This window comes from Scardinius erythrophthalmus, assembly GCF_964197995.2.
Source record: "Scardinius erythrophthalmus genome assembly, chromosome: 24".
Classification (NCBI taxonomy): domain Eukaryota; kingdom Metazoa; phylum Chordata; class Actinopteri; order Cypriniformes; family Leuciscidae; genus Scardinius; species Scardinius erythrophthalmus.
Window position 1 is genome coordinate 3,171,373 of NC_138244.1, and position 12,548 is coordinate 3,183,920.

Consider the following 12,548-nt stretch of genomic DNA (forward strand, 5'->3'; position numbering starts at 1 on the left):
GATTTCATATTGACTTTAATGGTTTACTAGTGTAATTTACAGCATCATCCGCCAGAGGGCGCCGAACACCAAACAGCCAAACGTCTGAATGAAAGAGCGTGAAACTGATTTTCATCTAAACCATTAACAATCTCACTATATGCTTTACTAAACCTCTGGTTTACTGTTCCCCATGTCTCAAGATCTTTATGATCAGTCACTTTGCTGGACAGTAATAGTTGTTAGATTTGTTACGACGGACGATACTGATATTACCTTTTATATAGGTTTAAATGGAGAAACATCATACAACTTTATTAACAACAACAGTTGCTATATCAATAACCAATAGAATAGCCTTGAATAATGTTTAGACAAAAAAAGAAAAATGGTAAATATGGTATATATGATATATAAAAAATATAGAAAAGAGTACAAAAGCTGTGAAAAGTACTAAATATGAATCATTAAAGGGTAAATATGGTATAAAGATGTATCTTATGAAAAGGCTGTTTCACTTTTTTTTTTCCTGAGAGTGCATAAATAATCTATTGTTTCATATTTTAATTTTTTGATTGAAAAACAGATGCAAAGACATTTATAAATGTTTAATTGTGGCTTAAGTGTCTAAATACTTTTAGTGGCCCCTGTATATGAACATTATCTAAATCTTTACATTTTACATGAATCGAAACAATGTAATGCATCATCAACTATGAACACGCACACATTACCATCATAGCGCTTGAATGAATGTGCTCGTAGACTTTCTGGTTAAACACAAAAGAGGATATTCTGTACAACTGGCTAATGATGATTTAATGATTATCAGCACAAGCTCTTCTCAGGTCCCTGTAAAGCTCTTTCATAAAACTAACCTCAGAAAACATCAAATATGTGAAGAAGCAGAGAAAACAAAAAGATAAAAGAAACATTTCAGCAGATTACTTCTTAAACATTTAAACATATTAAGAGGAAATAATCATGACTGTATTACAACCAGCGAGGAAAATAAGAACAAACTATATAAACTGATTGTGTTGAATGTGTGTGTGTGTGTGTGTGTGTGTGTGTGTGTGTGTGTGTCAGAGACGCTGTAGAAGAACAAAGTCAGTCCAGAAACACTCCTACTCTTCTGATGACAGATTCACTGGCACAGTTCAAACTCCAGGATATTTTCTTGAATCCAAATGTACAGAGTCTCCTTCCTTTCCTGCTGATTCCTTTATATGTCACTAATATTCACTGACTGACTCCAGTCAGACTCTCTCCACACAGAACCGGACGACACTCATCAAATCTCTCTGGATGATCAGGATACGGCTGGTCCTCAAACACGTGTGTCATGTTTCTGTTCTCCTCAGACAGAATGAGAGGAGTGACTGCTGTGTTTGGATCCAGTGTGAGATTAATAGCATCTGAAGACAAGAAGAGAGAACAAAACAACATTAACCACAGATATATGTGTGTGTGTGTGCAAAAATACCTGTCATATTCCATGATTTACACTATAAAAAACACATTTACTTAAAGGGATACTTCAGCATTTAGCATTAAGCTTTGTAGCAGTAGAAAACCTGTAGTATTTTCGAATTACCGTGCTTCCCTCCCTCATATCCCCCTGAGACAAGAGATTTATGTATTTTTTGTCTGGAAAAAATCCTCCGTTCTACTACATAAATGACCCAATTTAAATACACATTCATCTTTTCAGGGGTGAAGTATCCCTTTAATGAGGACAATTAGAATAAAACCATTTTAAATGTTTATATATTTATATAATATATAATAAAGACATACCAGATTTCTGTGTTTTGTAGATAAAGCTAATTAAGCAATATCACATGAGAAAGAGTATAAAAACAGCGAGGATCACAACGGTCAAAGACGCCTGTCTAATGCTTGTTTATGAGAAATAGTGAAGACAGATGAAAGATCCGTGTGTGAAAGACCTCAAACGTGTGTTAGCTTGTCAAAATGATCCCTTGATGGTGAAGACAATGAAGATGCAGAAGAAGATCCAGTGTCAAAACATGGAAGCACCTCAATTGTATGGGAGTATTTTGGTTTTAAGGCGAGACACGGCAGGCAAAAACATAGTTTTTTTTTTACTGGTCAATTTTGAGATTTTTGGACATTTGTCTTCAATAACGTCTTCTTTCAGACTTGTGGTAAAAAAAAGTCTGAAATACACATTTAGGTCTTTATTTTACTACACTTTGTCTGTTTGCGTCTGTAGATTTCTCATAAATTCAACAAAAGTTTGCGTTCTTAATCAACATGCTGCTTCGCGATCGCTGTCTGCTCCCTGTCATCACACACATCTGGATAGCTCTCTCTCTCCTGTACAATGCTGTCGGATCCAAATATGGTCATTTCCTTTTTATCAGCAACCAATCGTGAAAGTAAAAGGGCTGAATGCGCAAACTCATTGGCTGATGATAAATCTTTAAAGCCTGCACTGCAAAAAATGCTTTTCTCACTTAGTATTTTTGTCTTGTTTCCAGTCCAAATATCTAAAAATTCTTAAATCAAGAAGCATTTACTAGAGAAGTAAAATGACATAAGAAATTCTGTTTTGTTTTAAGATAAAAAGAACGTAATTTAAGTCATTTTTGTTTAAAACAAGCAAAATTATCTGCCAATGGGGTAAGCAAAATAATCTTGTTTTCCATTTGAATTAAGATTTTTTTTCTTGTTTTCCATTCTTAATCAGATTTTTTTGCTTACCCCATTGGCAGATAATTTTGCTTGTTTTAAACAAAAATTACTTAAATTACTTTATTTTTATCTTAAAACAAAACAGAATTTCTTAAGTCATTTTACTTCTCTAGTAAATGCTTCTTTATTTAAGAATTTGTAGATATTTGGACTGGAAACAAGACAAAAATACTAACTAAGAAAGCATTTTTTGCAGTGTGTTTTCTCAAAATGACTTTTCTCTTATACTCCAAGTCAGAAATCTCCACTTCCGTAGCACTTATATACACCAAACTTTCCAGTCTTGTACCTAGTTACATTATAAAGGCATTTACAGAGGGATTTGTAAATATATTATTCCTAGCCTGATTTATATAACATTTTATTCCAAAAAACATGGCGAAAATCTTTATTTTTAAGGCTATTGACAGTATATTCTGATTTACAGGATAACAAAAGTAGATATCGATAAATCCCTCTGTAATTTTTTTCCCATCTAATATGTGAACACAATGAAAAAATAATTTTTAACCTGGCTTAATCCAATACTCAGACGCATATTTAATTAGATATTGCCTAATTTGCATATTTAAACATTAACCCTCTGAGGTCGGCAAACGCGCGGGCGCGTTTTGCTGGATTTTCTTCACATTGTAGCACAATATACTTAAATTACTCCGTCATTTATGGTCATACAGAAAAAAGAAATATAAAAAAAGAATCTGTGATATTTCTACTTTTGTATGTGTCCACTTACAATCAAATCAAAACATTGTGCTTTTGTAAAATAAAGAAAATAAACAGGGTGTGCGTTCTGCCTCTCCGTCGCGGTGAACTTTTTTTTCTTGAGCACGTCTATAAACTGAAACAAAACTCAGCGAATACTTGTCACACATTTATGAGCCATATACCTTTATAATCATTTAAGTGTGTACTTTTAAATGCTTGAATTCAAACTGAAAACAAATATTCTCTATTTAAGTAATTTGTATAAAACCAACAAGATTCCAGCTTCTCAAACGCTTCCTAATTATTTTTAATTTGACCACGCCCACTCACGCAAAAGAGATTCACATGCAAATCTCCACATGGAACGCGAACACGCTCATTACCTCAAAAACAAAACAACAAAACACTTCACAAGTCTCTGCTTTTCGTCGAGTTTGAAAGACGCGCCGTGAGCTTACGTTGGATTTACATCAGAAGAAGAAGAACGCGATTTGAAGACAAGAAAGATGTAAGGTAAGAAATTCTTACATATTAGTTTGTTATTGTTGCATAAATTTCACATTGCAGTTGAACTGTTGCTCGATATATGGTGAATATTATCATATTTAGACCCGTGTTTACTGTTACTGTGTTTGTGGATATCTGCTCAAACGTAGATATGTATATGGTAACCATAATGTTTTATATTTGAGCGTGATCGCGTTTGAATGTATCATATTTTGGATCGCGATCGCGTTTGAAAAGCAAAACGCACCAAACGGCTTCATGTTTTTACTATTATTTCATTTAATATCATCATAATGAATGGAAACATTTTGAAGTAACATGATAATCAATATATTTTTCTCTAGCTTAGTTGTTACTGAAATCTTTTGGAAGATTTATAGGCTACTATAGGTTATTGTTATTATTATTTTATGCAGCACTGCGCATAGCCTATGCCTACAAGGCACAACAAACCTGGTGTTCATTATATTATATATTGTTGGAAACATTTGTGTGTGTGTGTGTATATTCTGTGAATTTTAAAAAGCAATTTTAACCAGAAAAATCTAAAATTTATTCCCAAAAATCGTGCAGGCCTTTCTCTTGATATCAGTATGTTCACTTTTTTTTTTCTTTCAGGGCCCAGATGCCACTGAGTCCTGCTGACTTCAACATTGACATGAGTCTCTGTACATGAACATGGTAAAGTGAAAATCAAACACCTTGGAAATGAAAGGTATGTACAATGTTTTTAGGAATGGCACAAAGGTCTCTGTCTTTGGATGATTGTTTTCAATAGTGTGCTTTTTTGTCATTTGTTGTGTATCTTTGGATTATGTTGTGTTGTAAATAAATCCAAACAATCTAAAAGCCATTCTTTTTTAAATCTCCTCATTCTTTGTGCAAGGTTGCTCAGAATGATAGGGCCTGATAGCTCCTAATAGGGCCGTTAGGGGAGGGTCTTTGTCTTTCTCAGGTGTGAAAAGCCTACATATTAATGAAGCCCGCATAAAGCTTTCTCACACAAAACACGTCGTAAAAATTTTAAATCAATATATTGTCTTATCTGAATGAGCAGTCAGGGTGATTTTCACATAGTTTTAGAGCAAATATTCTAGGCTACGTCATACAATTTTCAAAAGTCTTGTGAAGAAATAATCAGTATGGGTTTCATGGCCTTATTTCAGTGAGAATTTTTTTTTGTATTTTCACAAACCACGCATAAATGTCATTCATGATGTCAATGTCATTCTCAAAACAACAAACTTTTACCTACATGCTGCTGGTATATTATTGTAGCAGAGTTTGTGCTGAAAACAGTGTAATTAGACTTTAGCCATGAAAATGTCACAAGTAACAGAAATAACCACAAATGTCAGAGCATGTCACCTCCAGGGCCCAGAAAACAGCTCAGACCCCAGAGAGTTAAATTACAGAAAACTTGTAATACATTTTTTTCTCATCTTAATGTACATAATCAACTGGGAAAGTTTCATGGTGATATCTGCTAGTTAAAATTTTTACCCTATTCACCTGTAGTGTCTCACCTTAAACACTATGAACTCAATCAGAAATGTCAATTAAAACCTGTACAGTAGATCATGTGTATCCTCTCAAAGAGGAAATATGACAAACCTGTCAGTCCAAGCACAACATGGTTATATTTTAACCAAACCAGCACCAAAGAAGCAATCCACTGATTCTGAGCAAAATAAAACCTACCCTTTCTTAAAGGGACAGTTTGCACAAAAAATAAAACCCTATCATCATTTACTCACTCTCATGTCATTCTAAACCTGTATGGATTTTTGTATGCAAAAATGGATGGATTTTACCTGTATGCAAAAAAGATGATATTGTGAAGTTTTGGTGACCACTGACTGAAAGGAAAATTTCTTCTTTTGTGCTCCACAGAATAAAGGAAAGCATACAGGTTTGGATGACGTGAGGGAGAGTAAATAGTGACAGATTTTAAATGTTTGCGTTAACTATCTTTTCAAAAGGCCTATTCCTAGACTGATATTGTAACAAAGTAAATAAATAATATTTTCCTCCACACAACTCTATTACAGACCCTTTGGACATTTCACTCCACTGTACACTTGTAAATGGTAAGACCAAAATACAAATACAAATATTCACAGGATGATATCAATCTTACCGCTCAGTATCCAGTTTGTTCAGTGCATAGTTTGGATGCTTCAGTAGATCAGAGAGCATCTTGAGTCCTGATTCTCCCAGGCGATTGTCGCTCAGATCCAGCTCTCTCAGGTGTGAGGGGTTTGAACACAGAGCTGAAGCCAGATAACCACAGCTTTCTTCTGTCACCTTACAGTCCCGTAATCTACAAACACACACAGAAACAATGACGATATCTAAGACTGTGACATCAGAACTCACAACAAAAGCTTGTTAAATCTGTTGATTAATTACACATCAATTTAATATAAACTGCTAAGAGATCTCTAATTTCATATAAGTTCTGCTGAACTTTGAGGATATTAATTTGTTGAAACTTTTTCTTCCCTACATTTTAAAGCCAAATACATTTAAAGATATAATACTGTCAGTACACAGACAAAGGGAGGGAGGAGGGAAGGGGGATGGGGTTTGGGGTTTTAATCATGTGTTACCACAAACCACTTTGAGTCCTGATTGGGAAACTTTGGTTTTATGCTCAATTAATGTAAGGAATATTTTCTTTTCTTTTGCTTCATTTATTCTACATATTTACTAGTGTGGTTTTTGTATTGGTTTGTAATCATTGCACATGCTTTTTGTGTTATTTGAGATTGATTTAACTGGCTTCATTGCTAATGTTATGTTTATGTCTTCTGTTGTAGAAGGCCTCTTTATTGCTACTAGCATTTATATGGCTTCCATTCATTGCTTGGAGATCAAAAGAGGATTTCCATTTATGAACTGTGTCATTACTTCACCTTGTGGATCTCTTGGATTTCATGCACAAGGATTGTAATTGGTTAACTTTTAGTAATCCCCAGGGGGAAATTTACAAGTCACAGCAGCACAACAATAAAATGACTAAATAAAGAACTTAAACAACATTTAAAAAGCAACAAAACTTATTCTCCAGTATCAATTTCACAAAGCATTATAATTATATACAACCAAGTAATCATAGAATATAGTCTATCATCTTGTATAACGCTGGTTGTACAATCTATTTGCGGTTGGAAAAAAAGACTTCCTAAAACACTCCTTGTAACAGCGGGGATGAATTAATCTTGAGCTGTGAGTACTCACAAGAGCTCGAACTTGTGTTTGATACAAGACTAACTATATCTGAGACTGTTAATCGTAGTCTATGTGTTTGTTACAGTCATCAATTTGCATATCAACTTATTTTTTTTTTAAATAATAATATATATATATATATATATATATATATATATATATATATATATATATATATATATATATATATACTGTATATATACATATACACTATTTAATTTGCACAATTTGTGGTATGATATAATACTGTCAGATTATTTAATAACATAGAGATGGTACTTTAATTTGTTTATCTAAGAAATGTACAGCAAGATTTGACGCCATAATGGGGAGAAAACATCCCTATTGCAATACATGCTTCATTTATTTTCATCATCATCATCTTACTTAAGCCCCTTTCCCACAGCGCGTTGATCCTGGGAAAAGATTAGACTGGTTTATACAACCTATGCTACAGCATATGAGGAACGAGACACATTTAGCAAACCCAGTCGCACTACTGTGGAGTATGGACTCGTCTTAGTGTGGCAGTGACATAGAGGAGTTGTCAGTAGGGGTGTGACGGTTAGTATATAACCGTGAGACCGACGGTTATAGTTGAACACCGTCATTGGAACTCTATAACCGCCAAAACCGTGTTATTAAAATATTTTTTACAAACATTTTTTTATCATAGAGAATGTTTAAATACTAATTAAAAACAATTGTTAACAGTCTGTGTTATTAGTGATCTACGTCGTTTCCAACTGTATTTGATTCTTTGCCAAGTAGGCTACCCCCTGACCGACCGCCAATCATTTGAGATAGAAATAAAAGCTACGACTATGATATAGTGATGTGCCATCATTATGAGATTTATTAAACAAAGGAAAAACATTTGCAATAATAAACATTAGCAATAAACATTTGCAATAATAACAAATGTATCATTACCGTGATCGTGCAGTTTAACGTTAGCCCTTGACTGGCCCCAAACATGTTTGATAAACGAAACATATACAGTGTGTGTATATATGATGTGTATTACATTTTAGCTCAAAAAACAATTGTAATAAAAGATTGGATCATAAGATGCGCAATATTTCGGGAGACATGGTTTTTACCACTTAATGAAGTTTTGTTTTGTAAATCATCAGACATGATTTTTACCACTTCATTAAGTTTTGCTTTGTAGAAAGCCTTTCTTTAAAACGAATTTCGTTTTGTACAAATTGTATCTTAATTTTAATAAATGTTTCATCAACCAATTTATTTAATAAATAAAAAGAAAACATAGTAGACAATATAATAACCGCGACATGCAGACGCGGGCGCGCCGCGTTCACTTGCATTGCATTTCATTGTGAACTAGAGCGCATCTCATCGTAAATGAATGAAACTCAGCATAGGTCTATGCCTCATACATTAGCATTAAATATCTTTGCTGCATCCTTTCTAGAACAGACAAGGGCTTTCTTGCGGCTCGCATCAGCAGAGCATTGCATCGGCCATAGACCGCAACTCAGCGGATGGCGGGCGGGTGCGACTTTGAAAAAAAAAAAAAAACATTGGTGCGGATGTTGAGATATTAATTTTGTTTAATAGGCGACCAAGTAGCTAGTCAGTGTCTGCTCGTTTATTCAAACTAAGTTGTCCTATTTTTTACAGTCTATGCCTATAACAGACGACCCTCTTTTTTGAAATGGACAGGGACTTTGAGGAGAGGGAGCGTGTTCGCTTGACAGAGCAGAGGGAATACGAGGAGCGACTGAGGATGGAGGCGAGTCAGGCAAGGGAAGAGGAACTGGCAAGGCAGATGTCGTTGCTGCGCGAGCTACAAGAGACCCAAAAACGTTTTTTGGGTGAACTCCTACGTCACATGCCAGCTCCGGCACCCACACATTAGTATGTGCCCCCACGCCATACCCACTTTAATATCCCAAGCACATCAAAAGAAACGGAACGGAACAGTAGCAGTACGGTCCACCCGGTACACAAATATATATATTTTTAAATGACAGAAATCATAATATTACATCTTAACGCAAATGGATTAGTGAGTCGATCGCATGGGCGCGGCCAACAAGGAGTGTGTTTTGTGTTCTGTGTGCATGTGAGTGTATTGCCCTACCTCCCTGTTAATTAATTTGGTCTACTCCATTGCTTATCTTGAAATTTACAGAGAGAAAAAGATTTATCCATTACAGCGAATTTCTCTGAGCAGATAATTACAAATATTTGTCCATGGATGAAAAGGTGGAAGAAAAGAATAGGTGGAGCTGAAAAGTTACACGTAAAAACAAAAGTATTAGATGTAGTAGATGCTGAAATGCTTCAAATGAACAGATTATGCATTTGGCGCGAAGTTGCAGTTGCAGTTCAGCAGGCTCTGACGGCTGTAGTATTACAACAAAGGTCAAGGATAGCGAGGCTGGACACAGCAGCACAGTCAGTGTCAGTGATGATGAACCAGCAGCGCCTGCTGATGATGACCAACAACACCCTCCCTACCTGTACCTGAGCCAGTGAAGAGGACGGCAATCAAACTGAACAGGTAAACTGAAATGAAATCAGTAGTAGCATTATTTAGCTCGCACTAGTAAACTAGTTACTCATTTTAACAATGATGGTAGTTAATATAAATTCCAAACACTACTGAGTGCTGAGAAATTAGTTCTTAACTCAACAATTAGTATAAAATTAAAATAATAAACTCTATTGAATTATACTGTTTTCTTCCAAAAACTAGTTCCTTGTTTTGTTTATCTTTAACTTAATAATTACATAATTTAAGATTTTGATGATACTCTAATGTTTAAAATTTTATACTGAGCGTGTTATAGTGTTTGAGAGAAATTTAAATTTGCTACTAACCTTTGTAGATTTTGTAGCTATGATCGTTGCAGATAGGACCAACACATCTTACACAATAAGTTTGCACCTTTTTGTCCATGTGGCTTTCTGGGCAGGTTTTATGAGTATTAATATTATTTGTATTTGGCTACTTGGTTTACACTTTACTTTAACAAATATTTATTACAGATAATGCTGAATAATCCCTAATCTGTTTTGTCTCCTTCACAGGAATCCTTTCATTTCTTATACACAAACTCTGTTTCTCATACACATACACAAGCTCTTTCAAATGTACACACACACACACACACACACACACACACACACACACACACACACACACACACACACACACACACACACACACACAATCCATCTCCTCCACATCCTCATAAAGCTCTGCTGACCTGCTCCCAGAAGATGACATGAAGCCTGTGGACATCAATCCAGTTAAATGTCACATGATAGCCTAATAGTATGCCATGAGGATTCGTGTTAATGCAAAATAGTTTCAATCTTGATTCAGGAGTTGTACAGCTGAGTGGTGCAGCCTACTCTGATGAGTATTGTATCTTACACTGCACCAAGATGATACGCCCTGACTAGCTGATTTGCTGTCTTGATAGTTTTAAATTAATAATGTTGTATGTCTTAATGTTTTTCTGTTTGTTTCCCTTTGTTTTACAAATATGACCTAACATTTGTTGTGTTACTCAAAATAAATTTTTAAATAGCATTTATTTTTGTATTGTTAAAGGGAAACTAGGTAACTTTTTTACCTTAACTGAACAGCTTCGGAGTCAGTGGAATGGTTATATTACTTATTTCGGGTTGAATGGTGGTGGTTTCGCACCCCCCTAGTGCCCGAGAGCGGAAAAAACTCACTTGCAACTTTGGGACGCGGGTCGTGTTCCAGGAAGTATCGCGTGATATCAGGTCTCGCGATGCAACGAATTGCTTGACGGCACTGCACACGTACACGCCCCCATTCAAGCACCGGCTATGTATAAGCAAAGGGCAACGATAGATTGAGTTATGGCTGAGCCTGTAAAAAAGAAGCAGAAAGCTAGGAAATCTTTGTCGGAGGACCAACGAAAGAGGAATCGGGACACTGACCGAGCAAGAAGTCAGACTCGAGTAAATATATCGGACCAGCTTTTTCAGAATGGTGAGAACTGAGAGAAACAGAAGCCTGCAAAACGGGTGCTGACCTGGCTGCTGTTGCACTTGTAAGTATCTTTGGAATAAACTGTGTTAAATTTCAAGTAATTGTGACCTCAGGATGTTTGCTATTGTCTGTAAATGTTTTTATTATGATCGCTGTCTGTTACGGGCTTACTAGTACGCTACGTTAGATACTCTAACTTTGATGTTAGCATTGTCATTAGCAAACACGTTTGATTTCTGTAGTTGTTTGGCCGTTCCTCTGTAGGTTTTATTTGTGTAACTTGCACTTTTATTTTATGTCACTAAGTCAACGCGTCTGATAATAGGCAATAAACATGTTGCACATATCATGATCGAGCTAAAAAAAACGTTCTGATGTTTTCTTAGACAAGCAAAGGTAAACTGTCATTCTACCAGATGAACTTATGAACTTATAGACCTTGCTAATATAACTTTAGACAAATATTAGCCTCCGATATATATATATATATATATTATGCTCATGCCCACTCTCCCAAAACTCTCTCACTCTTCGTTCGTTCCCAGTAAAAATACTAAAGTTAGTATGCATGACAACCTATTTTTTACAGTCTATGATGACAACACAATAAAAAAAAAAAAATCGCCATCAGTTGGAAATAAAATATTGCCTTACTTGCCTCGGTAGACATAACTGGTTTTGAAATAGCCGGTTCCTCTGCTTAGCTGGATTGACAGCTGATCAGCTGGGTTGCTCGTGGCGAGGGGGGAGGGACAACAGTTCGTTTTTACGACAGAGTGTTTGAAAGCATTTACTCCCAGTCACTAGGGGGAGCTTCGTAGAGAAAAAACACTCAGACTTGCCTGGTGTCCCTTTAAATTTTTATGCTATAAGTGGTGTTAAATATTAGGGGTGTAACGGTACGCAAAAATCACGGTTCGGTACGTACCTCGGTTTTAAAGTCACGGTTCGGTTTATTTTCGGTACAGTAAGGGAAAGAAATGCAAACATTTAAACTGCAGGTTGTTTAATACTATAAACTTTTTTTAACAATTTGTTTACACTTTTTTTAAACACTTTTTAATTAAATATAATAAAATATATATAAAATAAAAAAAGAATAAGAAATAAAATACTGCTGCAAAGTTCTCCACTTAATAAAATACTCTCAGTCTCAAACCAATATCACATAATAAATTTAATGAAAAATATAAATAAATAACTATGATTACAGTGCAGCATTACCAATCCCAGCTTGTAGGCCTGCTCATATTTAAAAATTAAGACTGGGAAAAAAATGAACTTTAATTGCACAATTTGCTGTAATTAATTGCAATTCCTCCAAGCTTGTAATCATCAATAATTAAACTTAGATTCACCTAATTAAATGAAACACCGGGGAAAAAAACAGAAAATG

The 12,548-nt window shown here is 35.2% G+C and overlaps 1 protein-coding gene across 1 annotated transcript in view; it reads right to left on the reverse strand.

Annotated features, from left to right (window-relative positions):
- The window catches only part of LOC308685204 (NACHT, LRR and PYD domains-containing protein 3-like), a 21,793-nt gene continuing 9,245 nt past the window's right edge, over positions 1-12,548 (reverse strand). The window contains exons 6-7 of the mRNA XM_081356853.1: positions 6,056-6,238; positions 1-1,397 (exon numbers count right to left, since the gene is read on the reverse strand). Coding sequence (XP_081212979.1) covers positions 1,388-1,397; positions 6,056-6,238 — 193 coding nt within the window. The 3' untranslated portion in view covers positions 1-1,387. The remainder of the gene's footprint in view (positions 1,398-6,055; positions 6,239-12,548) is intronic.